At 38.7% G+C, this 16,275-nt stretch overlaps 1 protein-coding gene across 4 annotated transcripts in view; it reads left to right on the top strand.

Moving 5' to 3' along the window:
* The window catches only part of NDC80 (NDC80 kinetochore complex component), a 48,817-nt gene that overhangs the window by 2,661 nt on the left and 29,881 nt on the right, over nucleotides 1–16,275 (top strand). For 3 of the 4 annotated variants that reach the window (XM_072828955.1, XM_072828954.1, XM_072828952.1), the window contains exons 3-6: nucleotides 6,380–6,457; nucleotides 9,120–9,243; nucleotides 9,324–9,496; nucleotides 10,188–10,290. In XM_072828955.1, coding sequence (XP_072685056.1) covers nucleotides 6,380–6,457; nucleotides 9,120–9,243; nucleotides 9,324–9,496; nucleotides 10,188–10,290 — 478 coding nt within the window. The remainder of the gene's footprint in view (nucleotides 1–6,379; nucleotides 6,458–9,119; nucleotides 9,244–9,323; nucleotides 9,497–10,187; nucleotides 10,291–16,275) is intronic. The other variant, XM_072828953.1, reaches the window with a different exon arrangement.

Raw genomic sequence — 16,275 nt, 5'->3', positions numbered from 1 at the left:
CGGGGTGCAGGTGTCCCGGCGTTTCATTGCATCTGTATCTTTGGGGTAAATCCCCAGCAGTGCAGTTGCTGGGTCGTAGGGCAGATCTATTTTTAACTCTTTGAGGAACCTCCACACAGTTTTCCAGAGTGGCTGCACCAGTTCACATTCCCACCAACAGCGTAAGAGGGTTCTCTTTTCTCCGCATCCTCTCCAACATTTGTTGTTTCCTGCCTTGTTAATTTTCCCCATTCTCACTGGTGTGAGGTGGTATCTCATTGTGGTTTTGATTTGTATTTCCCTGATGGCAAGTGATGCAGAGCATTTTCTCATATGCATGTTGGCCATGTCTATGTCTTCCTCTGTGAGATTTCTGTTCATGTCTTTTGCCCATTTCATGATTGGATTGTTTGTTTCTTTGGTGTTGAGTTTAATAAGTTCTTTAAAGATCTTGGAAACTAGCCCTTTATCTGATATGTCATTTGCAAATATCTTCTCCCATTCTGTAGGTTGTCTTTGAGTTTTGTTGACTGTATCCTTTGCTGTGCAAAAGCTTCTTATCTTGATGAAGTCCCAATAGTTCATTTTGCTTTTGTTTCTTTTGCCTTCGTGGATGTATCTTGCAAGAAGTTACTATGGCCGAGTTCAAAAAGGGTGTTGCCTGTGTTTTTCTCTAGGATTTTGATGGAATCTTGTCTCACATTTAGATCTTTCATCCATTTTGAGTTTATCTTTGTGTATGTGAAAGAGAGTGGTCTGGTTTCATTCTTCTGCATGTGGATGTCCAATTTTCCCAGCACCATTTATTGAAGAGACTGTCTTTCTTCCAATGGATAGTCTTTCCTCCTTTATTGAATATTAGTTGACCATAAAGTTAGGGTCCACTTCTGGATTCTCTATTCTGTTCCACTGATCTATGTGTCTGTTTTTGTGCCAGTACCACACTGTCTTGATGACCACAGCTTTGTAGTACAACGTGAAATCTGGCATTGTGATGCCCCCAGATATGGTTTTCTTTTTTAAAATTCCCCTGGCTATTCGGGGTCTTTTCTGATTCCACACAAATCTTAAAATAATTTGTTCTAACTCTCTGAAGAAAGTCCATGGTATTTTGATAGGGATTGCATTAAACGTGTATATTGCCCTGGGTCACATTGACATTTTCACAATATTAATTCTGCCAATCCATGAGCATGGAATATTTTTCCATCTCTTTGTGTCTTCCTCAATTTCTTTCAGAAGTGTTCTATAGTTTTGAGGGTATAGATCCTTTACATCTTTGGTTAGGTTTATTCCTAGGTATCTTATGCTTTTGGGTGCCATTGTAAATGGGATTGACTCCTTAATTTCTCTTTCTTCAGTCTCATTGTTAGTGTATAGAAATGCCATTGATTTCTGGGCATTGATTTTGTATCCTGCCACGCTACCGAATTGCTGTATGAGTTCTAGCAATATTGGGGTGGAGACTTTTGGGTTTTCTATGTAGAATATCATGTCATCGGCGAAGAGGGAGAGTTTGACTTCTTCTTTGCCAATTTGAATGCCTTTAATGTCTTTTTGTTGTCTGATTGCTGAGGCTAGGACTTCCAGTACTATGTTGAACAGCAGTGGTGAGAGTGGACATCCCTGTCTTGTTCCTGATCTTAGGGGAAAGGCTCCCAGTGCTTCCCCATTGAGAATGATATTTGCTGTGGGCTTTTCATATATGGCTTTTAAGATGTCGAGGAATGTTCCCTCTATCCCTACACTCTGAAGAGTTTTGATCAGGAATGGATGCTGTATTTTGTCAAATGCTTTCTCTGCATCTAATGAGAGGATCATATGGTTCTTGGTTTTTCTCTTGCTGATATGATGAATCACATTGATTGTTTTACGGGTGTTGAACCAGCCTTGTGTCCCAGGGATAAATCCTACTTGATCATGGTGAATAATTTTCTTAATGTACTGTTGGATCCTATTGGCCAGTATCTTGTTGAGAATTTTTGCATCCATGTTCATCAGGGATATTGGTCTGTAATTCTCCTTTTTGGTGGGGTCTTTGTCCGGTTTTGGAATTAAGGTGATGCTGGCTTCATAGAACGAATTTGGAAGTACTCCATCTCTTTCTATCTTTCCAAACAGCTTTAGGAGAATAGGTATGGTTTCTTCTTTAAATGTTTGATAAAATTCCCCTGGGAAGCCATCTGGCCCTGGACTCTTGTGTCTTGGGAGGTTTTTGATGACTGCTTCAATTTCCTCCCTGGTTATTGGACTGTTAAGGTTTTCTATTTCTTCCTGTTCCAGTTTTGGTAGTTCGTGGCTTTCCAGGAATGCGTCCATTTCTCCTAGATTGCCTAATTTATTGGTGTATAGCTGTTCATAATATGTTTTTAAAATCGTTTGTATTTCCTTGGTGTTGGTAGTGATCTCTCCTTTCTCATTCATGATTTTATTAATTTGAGTCTTCTCTCTCTTCTTTTTAATAAGGCTGGCTAATGGTTTATCTATCTTATTAATTCTTTCAAAGAACCAACTCCTGGTTCTGTTGATCTGTTCCACAGTTCTTCTGGTCTCGATTTCGTTGAGTTCTGCTCGAATCTTTATTAACTCCCTTCTTCTCTTGGGTGTAGGATCTATTTGCTGTTTTTCTCTAGCTCCTTTATGTGTAAGGTTAGCTTCTGTATTTGAGTTCTTTCCAGTTTTTGAATGGATGCTTATATTGCGATGTATTTCCCCCTTAGGACTGCTTTTGCTGCATCCCAAAGATTTTGGATGGTTGTATCTTCATTCTCATTAGTTTCCATGAATGTTTTTAATTCTTCCTTAATTTCCTGGTTGACCCTTTCATCTTTTAGCAGGATGGTCCTTAACCTCCACGTGTTTGAGGTCCTTCCAAACTTCTTGTTGTGGTTTAGTTCTAATTTCAAGGCATTATGGTCTGAGAATATGCAGGGGACGATCCCAATCTTTTGGTATCGGTTCAGACCCGATTTGTGACCCAATATGTGGTCTATTCTGGAGAAAGTTCCATGTGCACTTGAGAAGAAGTGTATTCAGTTGAGTGTGGGTGTAAAGTTCTGTAGATATCTGTGAAATCCATCTGGTCCAGTGTATCATTTAAAGCTCTCGTTTCTTTGGAGATGTTGTGCTTAGAAGACCTATTGAGTATAGAAAGAGCCAGATTGAAGTCACCAAGTATAAGTGTATTATTATCTAAATATTTCTTCACTTTGGTTAATAATTGATTTATATATTTGGCAGCTCCCACATTCGGGGCATATATATTGAGGATTGTTAAGTCCTCTTGTTGAATAAATCCTTTAAATATGATATAGTGTCCCTCTTCATCTCTCACTACAGTCTTTGGGGTAAATTTTAGTTTATCTGATATAAGGATGGCTACCCCTGCTTTCTTTTGAGGACCATTCGAATGGTAAATGGTTCTCCAACCTTTTATTTTCAGGCTGTAGGTGTCCTTCTGTCTAAAATGAGTCTCTTGTAGACAGCAAATAGATGGGTCCTGCTTTTTTATCCAGTCTGAAACCCTGCGCCTTTTGATGGGGTCATTAAGCCAGTTCACATTCAGAGTTACTATTGAGAGATATGAGTTTAGTGACATCATGATATCTATTCAGTCCTTGTTTTTGTGGACTGTTCCACTGAACTTCTTCTTAAAGGGGAATTTTAAGAGTCCCCCTTAAAATTTCTTGCAGAGCTGGTTTGGAGGTCACATATTCTTTTAGTTGCTGCCTGTCTTGGAAGCTCTTTATCTCTCCTTCCATTTTGAATGAAAGCCTTGCTGGATAAAGGATTCTTGGTTGCATGTTCTTCTCATTTAGGACCCTGAATATATCCTGCCAGCCCTTTCTGGCCTGCCAGGTCTCTGTGGAGAGGTCTGCTGTTACCCTAATACTCCTCCCCATAAATGTCAGGGATTTCTTGTCTCTTGCTGCTTTAAGGATCTTCTCTTTATCTTTGGAATTTGCAAGCTTCACTATTAAATGTCGAGGTGTTGAACGGTTTTTATTGATTTTAGGGGGGGATCTCTCTATTTCCTGGATCTGAATGCCTGTTTCCCTTCCCAGATTAGGAAAGTTTTCAGCTTGAATTTGTTCAAATACATATTCTGGCCCTCTGGCCCTTTCGGCACCCTCGGGAACCCCAATTAAACGTAGGTTTTTCTTCCTCAGGCTGTCGTTTATTTCCCTTATTCTATCTTCATGGTCTTTTAATTGTTTGTCTCTTTTTTCCTCAGTTTCCCTCTTTGCTATCAACTTGTCTTCTATGTCCATCACTCGTTCTTCCATCTCGTTAACCCTCGTCATTAGGACTTCTAGTTTGGATTGCATCTCATTCAATTGATTTTTAATTTCTGCCTGATTAGCTCTAAATTCTGCAGTCATGAAGTCTCTTGAGTCCTTTATGCTTTTTTCTAGAGCCACCAGTAGCTGTATAATAGTGCTTCTGAATTGGCTTTCTGACATTGAATTGTAATCCAGATTTTGTAACTCTGTGGGAGAGAGGACTGTTTCTGATTCTTTCTTTTGAGGTGAGGTTTTCCTTCTAGTCATTTTGCTCAGTGCAGAGTGGCCAAAAGCAAGTTGTACTGGGAAAAGGAGAAAAAGAGAGGAGAGAAAGAAGGAAAGAAAAGAGAAAGAGAAAAAAAAAGGAAGAAAAAAAAAACGAAAAAAAAAGAAAAAGAGAAAGAAAAAGAAAGAAAGGAGAAAAAAGGGGGGTGGGGGAAGGAAACAAATCAAAAAGCAAAACAAAAACAAAAAAAAAAAAAGGGAACCACGGGGGAGTATCTTCTGATTCTGTGTACTTTAAGACCCTTGGCTTCTCCTGGAAGTTGTCCGTCCAGCCGGTGTTCTGGGGGAGGGGCCTGCTGTGCTGATTTTCAGGTGTTAGCAATTGGGGGAGCTGCTGTGCCCCTGCCTGGTGCAGGGCTCAGTGGGGGTTGTTTACCCCGTGAGGCCCCAGGAGCAACAGCCCTAGTGGCGGGGCCAGCTCTGGAAACCTGGATTCAGCCCCCGCAGGAACTCCGGAGGTCTCCGTCTGCAGGGCCTGGAGGCTCCGGGGCGGGGCCGCTGATCTGCTCAGCTGGGGCAGGAGCGTCCTTGCTGTCCTGGGCCCTCCCGGCCTCTGCCTGTCCCAGGGGGAGGCCGGATCCTGGGCTGTGTCCCAGCGCCCTGTGCTCCGGAGCCTGCGGTGTTGGATTCGCGCTCCCGGGCCGCGCAACCCCCTCCGCGGAGCCGCCGCCCGAGCCTCCCGAGCTGCTCCTGGAACCGCGCAGCCCCCTCCGCACGGAGCCTCTTCCTCTGCCCGAGCCCCTCCGAGCTGCTCCCGGGCCGCGCAGCCCCCTCTGCGGAGCCGCCGCCCGAGCCCCTCCGAGCTGCTCCGGGTCCCGTCGGGTCCCGCCGTGCGCGCTGCAGCCCTTAGGGAGCTCGGCGCACTCTCCCGGGCGCAGGTGTCTGTTAGTGTCCCCGGGAGCCCGAGGGCATCCCCACCTCCTGGGGTCCTGCTCCAACTCCCTGCGAGCCCCTTTCCGCCCGGGAAGGTCGGTGCAGCTCCTGCTCCTCCGGGACGGGGCTCTCCTGTCCTGGGGACACTCGCCCCGGCCTCAGCCCGGCTCCTCGCGGGGCCCCTCCCCCTTGGAGGCCTTTGTTTCTTTATTTCTTTTTTCCTGTCTTCCTACCTTGATGGAAGCGTGAACTCTTCTCACTGTAGCATTCCAGGTGTTCTCTCTTTAATTCTCAGGCCGAATTCATAGATTTTCAGGATAATTTGAAGGTTTTCTAGATAATTTGGTGGAGACAGGTGATTTGGAGACCCTACTCTTCCGCCATCTTGCCCCTCCCTCCTAGAAATTTAATTACTTTATATCTTTTCCTTCTAAAATCAGGGACATTTTTTTTTATTGTTACGTATTACATACACTAAAAGATTTATGCCTTAATGGTATTGAAAACTAAATGGCTGCCTTTGGCAATGTTTTGGGTCTGTTATTTACATGATGTATGTTCTTATGGGTAGCTGCATTTTGATAGACTTGGCCTTAAAAGAAAAATGTTAAATGTAGCTATCCTATGATTGAAGATACCTATTTTTAAATTTTTTTTCCTTTAAGTTTATCCATAAATGTACTTAGGTTAAAATAATTGAAATTAGAATGTAGATATGGTTTGTTTCTGCTTTCTTTGTTTCTGCTTTCTTCTTGACGTTTTAGCATTATTGCTTGTACATGTTGTTAGCCTGTCCCATTTGTAATAGCTATGATTGCTACTAAAAATTTTCATGATTCTGGATTATTTTTATAAGTAATGGGAAAGAGTTTCTAGTTCCAACATATTTCCAAGAATTGCTTAAACTGTTATGTTTTTATATTTGTTTTTTAAAGTTTGTTTTTTTCATTTTGTTAAAGCAAAGAGAAACCAGCCTTTGGAAAGTTGAGTATAAACAAACCGACATCTGAAAGAAAAATCTCTGTGTTTGGTAAAAGGTATGATATTTTTTATTAGTTTTAATGAAGGAATTCTTAAAAAATTGGATGGCATGACCCCTTACAAGAGAAAGTTATAAGCTAGCTTTCTTCTGTTCTAAATGGTGAAATGGTTATATCTGTTTTGGATAGTGCTAAAAGATATATCAGCACATTCAGACCACTATTTCATGTTATAAGTGAATAGTCGATTGAAAATTCTATACCTGGCTTTCAGAGTGTGTGGAACCATAGCATTTTAAATTAGGAGGAATCAATATCTATTTCAAAGTCCGAGGCTTTTTTATATTCTTAAATATTAAGACTGCAAAGAGCTTTTATTTTGTGGGCTGTATTTATGGTTGTTAACCATATTAGAAATTAAAACTGGAAAGTTTTTAATTGTGTTTAGTGAATGTGAAATAACAATAACCTCTTACGTGTTAACATAAATAACATACTTTTAACTTAAAAGAAATTTTTTTCCAAAAATGGAACTATTTCAGTAAGGAAAATGATGTTTTACATTTTTGCAAATCTCTTTAACGTCTGGCTAAATAGAAGATAGCTAGCTTCTCATATCAACTTCCACATTCAGTCTCTTAAAATATCATACATCATGTAGCCAATCTCTGAAAAACTCCAGTGTACACTCATGAGAAAATAAAAATGAAAGGAGCAAATAACATCTTAGTTTTTCAGTATGAAAATAGCTTTGACCTTTTAGAAATCCCCGAAATCATACTTCCAGAACCACTGTTTAGAGTATATCAGTGATTGCCTGTGCTGGAGGTGGGGCAAGGATTGAATGTTAAGTAGAAGACTTTCGGGATTATGAAAATTTTCAATATTTTCATTGTGGCAGAGATTACACAGGTATATATACATTGTTGAACCCCATCATACTATACACTTTAAAAGGGTACATTTTACTCCAGGCTAATTACACCTCAATAAAATTGACTTACTTTTTAAGAAATGATCAACCCCAAAATTGAGAAAAGGAACTTTCTTTTATCTCACCAAAACAAAATATAACTGGTTTTAAAGCAAACCAGTTCATTGGTTTTGAAAATATTCAGAGATCAAATGTTTGTTACCTAATGAAAAGTCTTTGCCTTGAAACTAAATTAAGCTCTTTCTGGTATTCATTCCAGTTGATAAAAAAATCTTAAGACATTTTTGTAATGTAACTTTTCTCTCATTGGTGAACTTCAGAAATAATATGATAATTATAAAATCTAACATTTGCTTAGCAAGTCTAACATTTTTATAAGGCAATTTTTGTAAGTGCTTTATCTGTATTAAACCTTAGAACTGCCCTATGAGTAGATACTGGTATTGTATCCATTTTATAGAAAAGGAAATTGAAGCACAGAGAGGTTAAGTAATTTACCCAAGGTCATACAACTAGCAACAGAGACAGAATTTCAAACCACAGACTGGTTCTAGACTCTGCTCTCAAGCTATAAGTTGAATAAGACAATATTTGATTGGTTAGGGAACTCTTGTAATTTAAAAAGATATCTAATAATGCAGTTTTGTGTAGAATAAGAGCCAAGTCTATACATGTGTTCCTTTTGGGAAAAAAAAAGAAAATTAATTAAAGATAAAGTAATAGTATATAGAAAAGTGGTTCTCAAATTAGCAAATTCTCGGGAAAAAAAGCTAATTAATCCAGGCAGTGGAGTAGGAAGGCCCAAGTTAAAGAACTTTTAGAGTGTTAGCAGGAGAGAATTCAGAAGCAGTAAGCAAACCTGCAGGGAGAAATAAAGCTTTGATGAATAGAGTTCAGATATTACAGCAGTGTTCATTGCAGCAGTTTTGTGGCATCTGTTCAATAAGGAAAATAATTATTTTTTTAAAGATTTATTTATTTATTCATGAGAGACACAGAAAGAGAGTCAGAGACATAGGCAGAGGGAGGAGAAGCAGGCTCCATGCAAGGAACCCAATGTGGGATTCAATCCCAGAACCCCAGGATCACACCCTGAGCCAAAGGCAGCCGCTCAAAAGCTGAGGCACCCAGGCGTCCCAGAAAATAATTATTTTAAGGGTATTTGCTTAATAAACTGCAGTTGTTAGCTAAATCAGGCCACAATGTTAGGCAGAAGGAACCATTAAAATATAAACCAGTTAAGATTTGTTTTATAGGAAAAGGCTTAGAATGGAGCACATATGTTGTATCCATTAATGGCTAAAAAGTAGCACCATGTATATTTACAGTAAATAACAATCAGATTCATAATTTTGCTTGACACAAAAATGTTCAAGAGAAAAAGTATGTACAACCTATTTTAACATCTCAAAAGTAATTTTCCACAAGAAATGGTGGCAAATGAAGGGGTTAGGAGTGAAGGACCAATCATGGAAGGCTAAATAGGATGGCAAAAGGACTTAGGTTACTGAACAGACTTAGAGAATGATTGTATAGAAGATCTTGTGGTCTCAAAATTCTCCTTCTTAAATAATAGTTTATGTGTTAGGAATGCAAAGCACCACAAGTACATTTTTCTTCCCACCTAATTTTATACTTATCATTATTTGCTCTTTTTTTTCTGCTTTGAATAAGAGAAAAGAATTGAACTTTAATATTTAATGGTTATAGTAAAATATAAAATCACATTGAAATAATTTAGACTTGACCACAGACAGAAATAGTTTTGACTATTTATGTTTCCAGAACTAGTGGACATGGCTCCCGGAATAGTCAATTTGGTATATTTTCCAGTTCTGAAAAAATCAAGGACCCCCGGCCACTTAATGACAAAGCATTCATTCAACAGTGTATTCGACAACTCTGTGAGGTATTTTATATTTTCTTAAGTGTATTTTCTAATAATTTTTCTATTATAAGATGTTTGATGTTTCATACAAATTATTATAGTTTCTTACAGAAAATGGTTATGCATATAGCGTATCCATGAAATCTCTACAAGCTCCTTCTGTTAAAGACTTCCTAAAGATCTTCACTTTTCTTTATGGCTTCCTGTGCCCTTCATATGAACTTCCTGACACAAAGTTTGAAGAAGAGGTTCCAAGAATCTTTAGAGATCTTGGGTTTGTATGTTATATTTCTTATTACCCTAGAGAGATGGTTGGAACACAGAGAAGAATCAGACTCAATTGATTTGTAAAGATTCGGAGTTAAAGAAATCATATATTTTAAGATGGTCACTGTGGGCAGTATATCTTAAGATACATTTAGAAGGCAAGAAAAACCACTGTGTAGAGGTTATTACTGAACTATAGAAGATAGATCGTAAGGCCTTCCAAGTACTGAAGTGACAGGGTATAGACAGGGAGTAGATATCACTGATGTTATAGAAGCAAAAAAGGCAAGATTGAAGGCCTAAAGAAAATGGGGTGGATGAGGTCAAGAATGGCTGTGTAGAGTAAACATGGGAAGGAAAGGATTGGAGGATGAGGAGTATACACGTGTAGCTTATTTGGGGTACATAGAATTTGAGAGAACAAACAATCTTTTAGGAGAGAAGTCCAACATACTGGTTGTAAATCAAGTTCTGCTGCTTTAGGGATATATGTACAGAGTTATCTGCAGAGAGGAAACCAAAAAATACACCAAATCATTAGAGTAAGAAGACCAAGGACAAAATCTTCTAATAAATATCTTCTAAATAAGTCAAGACTGTTAGTATATACATGGAATTTTTCCAATGTAACTTTTAGCCTAATTTAGCCTTATTTTCACAAAATTAACATTGTTGGCTTTTTTCCTCATTTTTCACAGGTATCCTTTTGCATTATCCAAAAGCTCCATGTATACAGTGGGGGCCCCTCATACATGGCCACACATTGTGGCAGCCTTGGTTTGGCTAATAGACTGCATCAAGGTATTTGATTTTCATTTTAAAATGTATATGTAGGAAAGATTTTTTTTTTGACATTTGACTTGGACTTCTTCAGACTATTAATAAATGCTTCTAGGTGTAAGAGGAAGGAATTACCATATTGGCAAGGAAACTATTTGTTTTCACGAGGTTTTAGGCTTTAAAAAAGTAAAGTGGGATCCCTGGGTGGCGCAGCGGTTTGGCGCCTGCCTTTGGCCCAGGGCGCGATCCTGGAGACCCGGGATCGAATCCCACATCGGGCTCCCAGTGCATAGAGCCTGCTTCTCCCACTGCCTATGTCTCTGCCTCTCTCTCTCTGTAACTATCATAAATAAATAAATAAATAAAAAATAAAAAAAAAATAAAAAATAAAAAATAAATTAAAAAATAAAAAAACTAAAGTATTTCCCTATTACATACATAACATTACTTTGGGTTTTTCCCTTTTTTATTTTTTTTTAAACATTTTATTTATTTATTTGTGAGAGACACAGAGAAAGAGGCAGAGACATAGACAGAGGGAGAAACAGGCCTCCCATGTGGAGCCTGTTGTGGGACTCGATCCCGGGGTCCTGGGATCATGCCTCTCTGTGTCTCTCACAAATAAATAAATAAAATCTTGAAAGAAAGAAAGAAAGAGAGAGAGGGAAGGAGGGAGGGAGGAGAGAGAGAGAGAGAGAAAGAAAAGAGAAAAAGAAAAGAAAAGAAAGTAAATATTCCTTGTACTCATGAGAAGAATGTATAGTTTGTTGTTAGGTAGAATGTTCTGTGTGTGTCTGTTGAGTCTATTTAGTCTGTAGTGTTGATCTCTATTTATTCTTTAGATCTCCCCATTTTTGAGAGTGCAGTATTAAAATCTCCCACATATTATTGTATTGGTGTTGTTTCTTTTAGTTTTATTAGTATTTCCTTTATGTATTTAGGTGCTCACTCCAATGTTAGTTGCGTAATTATTTACAAATAATTGATGGATTGGTCCTTTTATTATTATGTAATGACCTTCGTTGTCTCTTTCTTCCATTTTTAATTTAAAGTCTATTTTGTCTGTTATATCTTTTTCATCCCTTCACTCTCAGTCTGTGTCTCTAAAACTAAAGTGAGTCTCAAGTGAGTTTCTTGTAGGCAGCATTTTCTGCCTTTTGATTGGAAAGTTTAATCCATTTACGTTTAAAGTAGTGATCCATAGGTAAGGGCTTACAGCCATTTTGTTAATAGTTTCCTGACTATGTTGAAGATCTTTTGTTCTGTTTGGTCCTTATTTTACTATCTTCTTTTTAAATTTGGTGATCTTTGATATTAGCATACTTTGACCTCATCATTTTTTTATGTATCTACTTCATGTTTTTCCCTTGTTATCATAAGGCTTACATAAAATATCTTTAAAACTATAACATTCAGAGCACCTGAATGGCTCAGTCAGTTAAGCATCTGACTCTTGATCTCAGCTCAGGTCTTAATCCCAGGGTTGTGAGTTCACGCCTCACATTGGACTCCATGCTGGATGTAAAGCCTAATTAAAAAAACAACTATAACATTCTATTTTAAACTGATGGCTTCAATAACATTTGTAAACTTTACACTTTCATTTCTCCCTGTTACATTTTAGGTTAGTTTACATACTTTTTATATTGTGTTTCTGATAGCAGGTTATTGCAGTTATTGTTCTTTTTAATACATTTATTTTTTAACTATTAAACTAGAGTTGTAAGTGAATTATACAGCACCATATAGAAAACCAGACTTTGATTGTATGTTTACCAATGAGTTTTACGCTGCCTTCATCTGTATTTACAATGTTAATTAGCATCCTTTTGCTTCCATTCAAAGAATTCGCTGTAACATTTCTTGTAAGGCAGGTCTCTTGGTGGTAAACTCCATTTTTTATTTTGGGAAGTATCTCTGTTTCATTTCTGAAGGACAGTTTTTCCAGATCCAGTATTTTGGGTTTATATGTTTTATTCCTATCAATATTTTTTTGAATACACCATCCCTTGGGATAAAAAGTTTCTTTTCTTTTTTTTTTTTTTCATTTTTTTTTAAGATTGTATTTATTCATGAGAAACACAGAGAGAGAGAGAGAGAGAGAGAGAGACACGTACATAAGCAAAGGGAGAGGCACCCTGTGGGGATCCCAATGCAAAACTCAATTCCAGGACCCTGGGGTCACGACCTGAGCCGAAGGCAGATGCTCATTACTGAGCTACCCAGGTGCCCCTCTCCTGGCCTAAAAAGTTTCTATTGATAATTCCACCAATAGTTTTACAGAGATTTCTTTGTATGTAACTTCTCTCTTTTTTTTCTTGCTGCTTCCAAAATTCTTTGTCTTGAATTTGACAACTTATTTATAGTATGTATCAACATAGCCCTGTTTGGGGTCCTGTGCACTTCATGGATCGGGATGTCCACTTTCTTCCTACGTTTGGGAAGTTTTCATCTCTTACTGCTTTAAGTTTCTTATTGCTTTATATTTTCTATCCCTTTCTCTTTTCTTCTTTTGAGATACCCATAATGCAAATATTCTACCATTTGATGATGACCAATAAGTCCCATAGGCTTTCTTCACTCTTTTTCATTTTTTCTTTCTGCTTCTATGACTGGATAATTTCAATGTCTTGTCAGCTAGTCCACTGATTCTTTCTTCTGCATGGTCGACTCTGATTTTGAAGCTCTCTGTTCAATTCTTTTAGATCAGTCATTTTTTTCCAGCTCTCATTTGTTGGATTTTTTTTTTTTTGACAGTTTTTTCATTGAATTTCTTGTTTTGTTCCTACATTGGTTTTCTAATTTTGTTTCGTTGACTGTGTTTTCTTATAGTTTACTAAACATCTTTGAGAGGATTATTCTGAATAATAGATCTCCATTCCTGTAGGGTCAGTTATTGGAACTTTATTAGTTTCCTTTAGTTTTCCTTTTCTTTAGTGTCATGTTTACCTTATTTTTCATGATCCTTGATTCCATATAATGGTACTTGCCCATTTGAATTAGTGGTCTCTTCCACATTTGACAAGTTCTCTTTGGTAGAGACAGTTCTTTATCAATCAGCTCAGATTGGGTTTTTAGATACATCTCTAGTAATGTACTTGGGCAGGTGGGGCTTACTTATATCAGGATCTATTTTTGGGAAAGGCCACTGCCCAAGCTCTGAGGTTAGAAGAGTGGGGGAAATGCTGCTGTCTGAGAACAGTTATAGAGGACTGCTGGCTTGGTTCCCTGCCCAAGTGAGGCTATAGGGCAGCCTCCATGATTTCCTGGATATTTGGGCCTGGGTACCATACTCAGCAGTAGGCAGTGCTGCAGTGCTATAAATTAGTTTCTCTGCCATGGTGGTGCAGCAGAATAGCCCCAAAGCCTGTCTGACTTGTTTAGAGACCCATATCAATGATATGAGTTTGTGCTGAATTCCTTGTACAGAAGGAGCCACTTCTGGTTTTGCTCTCCGTATGAGGAAGGCCGTGAGCTGTGTGCTTCCCTTCAAGGGTCACTGTAAGTAAGGCTGTAGGATGGGCTATGCTCTCGTTAGGTTCTCTGATTAGGCAGGCTGAAGGCTGTAAACAGCAGCAGGCAAAGCTACAGTTTAGTTTCCGTGCTTAGGAGGAGGCCCCCATACATGCTCCAAGATTGGAAAGTCTCTTGTTTGGGGCTCAAATTAAGCAGAACTATGCTCCAAGTACCCTGGTCTAACAGGGCACCATCTCAGCCCTGCAGATGATAGGGCCACCAGTGAGATTCTTCACCCTGGAACCACTATAATCAGAGTTGTCAGATGGGTTACACATATTTGTAGGTGCTCTGGTAAGGATTTTCTGGTCAAGTGGGGCTAGAGACTGTATTCAGTTTGGGCAGCACTAAAAATTATCTTCCCCGTCCCACTGGGACTTCAAACCAGGCCTCATGACAAACCAGGCTTCTTGGGGATCAAATCAGAGAGAATTACATGCTTAGCTCCCCAAGTAACAGGGCTACTGTCTTGGGTCTATAGAAACAGAGCAGGTTCTCCATTCAATTGCTGCTGTAACTGGGGCTAAAGGTGGGCTATTGAGATTCCCATGAGCTCTATCAAGGTTTCCTGGTTAGCAGGGTTAGAGGCTGTATTCAGCAGTGGTAAGAGCTATATGGATTAGATTCTCTACCAGAGTAGGGGAAGGAGACAGAACAAACTACAGGGCTGGCAAGATTCTTGTTGAGGAGCTAATCAGACAAACCTTTGTACCAAAATCTGGCCCAGATGGGATTGCTGACTTGGCTCTATAGATGATCAAAGCCTTTGCCAGGCTATCTTCATATGCTCCTCAGCCAGGCAGTTTTCCAGGTGCTCCAGCTAGGCTTCCAGCCTGGGCAGGGCTAGAAGCTATACTAGCAGTGGATAAGATTGTAAATCAGTTCTTCTGCCTGAGTAGAGCAGGTAAACAGGCCCCAATGGCTCTTTGTGGTCTTGACTTAAGCCAGCCTATGCCCCAAATATCCTGTCCAAATGAGGTCACTAGCTTTGCTCAGTGGATGATCAGTTCTGCCTTCTAGGCTCTTAGCTCAAGTGTCTCTGAGCTAAGAAGCTTTTCAGATGTCCCAGCCAGGCTTTCTGTGCAGGTAGGGCTAAGAGCTACACAATGAGCAATGGATTGGGCTATGGTTTAACTCCCCTACCTGGGCAGGCTCAGGCCTTCTGAGTCCTTTATTCCTCTCATATTTCACTATAGAGAGAAGTGGTATATTGAGAAATGTCACCTTTTATTGAAAAAATATTACTCAAATCCATATTTCTGATTATCTCTATACAATTTCACTTTGAAACTGTTTGAACCAAATCTCCTCAATTCAGAAGAACTTTTAATTCTTGTAGTAATGTTTTATATAGCTCCTAGTAAGTGGTTTGTCCCTCTGTAAGGGTCTTTTTTAACTTTGTGGAGTATCAAGAATTTTCGCATGGACCTTTGACAAAGCATCAGAAATACTTTCTTTATCTATCCTGATAACAAAATAGAAGATTCTGCTCTTAATCTTGGGCTCTGCCCTGCATGTCTTTCAGACTTAGTTAAATCTGATTGTCACTTGAGGCCTTCTCAAAGGAAGAAGTAGTAAAGGATGAGTTGATGGACTTGCCTGCATTCTCCTTAGATGTACAAAAAGTCTTCTATGAGTGTCTTTGGAATAGGAAAGTAGATTTGACAAGCAACTCTGGGATAAGAATTTAGGAATCTGATATGTAAGTCCTAGGGTAAGAAAAATTAATGAAATATTTTTTTTTAATTTTTTTATTTTTATTTATTTATGATAGTCACAGAGAGAGAGAGAGAGAGAGAGGCAGAGACACAGGCAGAGGGAGAAGCAGGCTCCATGCACCGGGAGCCCGACGTGGGACTCGATCCCGGGTCTCCAGGATCGCGCCCTGGGCCAAAGGCAGGCGCTAAACCACTGCGCCACCCAGGGATCCCTAATGAAATATTTTTAACAGAAACCACATTCTTCTTTTACATCCCTAATGCACGATGCTTTTCTTAGAAGCTTGGTGTGCATTATACTAGATACAGATTTATATCTTTACATTTAATAGCCACTTCATTTACATTTTCTAGTAATTTTCATGTTTGGAAGGTTATGCTTTTAAGACAATTTATAAAAACAGGTATTGCAAAATGGGATTTCTTTGCCTTAAAATCCTTTAGCCATTTCCTTTTTAGCTTATTATAAACATCTGAATGTTTTGCTACAATATCTGTTGTCACTTTCAAGGTTAAACAATTGTGTTTCTGAATATTTTATATTGTAATCAATCTTAAGTTCATATTTATACACCCTGAAGGAACCTGTGGATAACTTTTAAATACCAAACTTGAATTCATTAAAAGAAATAATTTTTTGGTTTACCTTTTATGTGGCAATTTTTTTTTTTTTTTAGATTATCAGAGTTTCATTAAAATGTGTGTATATGCTCTCAATGAATTAATAGCAGCATAAAGATCAGCATATTTGGGACACCTAGGTAGCTCAGTG

Source organism: Canis lupus, chromosome 6 (assembly GCF_048164855.1).
Source record: "Canis lupus baileyi chromosome 6, mCanLup2.hap1, whole genome shotgun sequence".
NCBI lineage: Eukaryota > Metazoa > Chordata > Mammalia > Carnivora > Canidae > Canis > Canis lupus.
The sequence above is the reverse complement of the archived record's forward strand: the minus strand, read 5'-3'. Positions and strand labels throughout refer to the sequence as shown.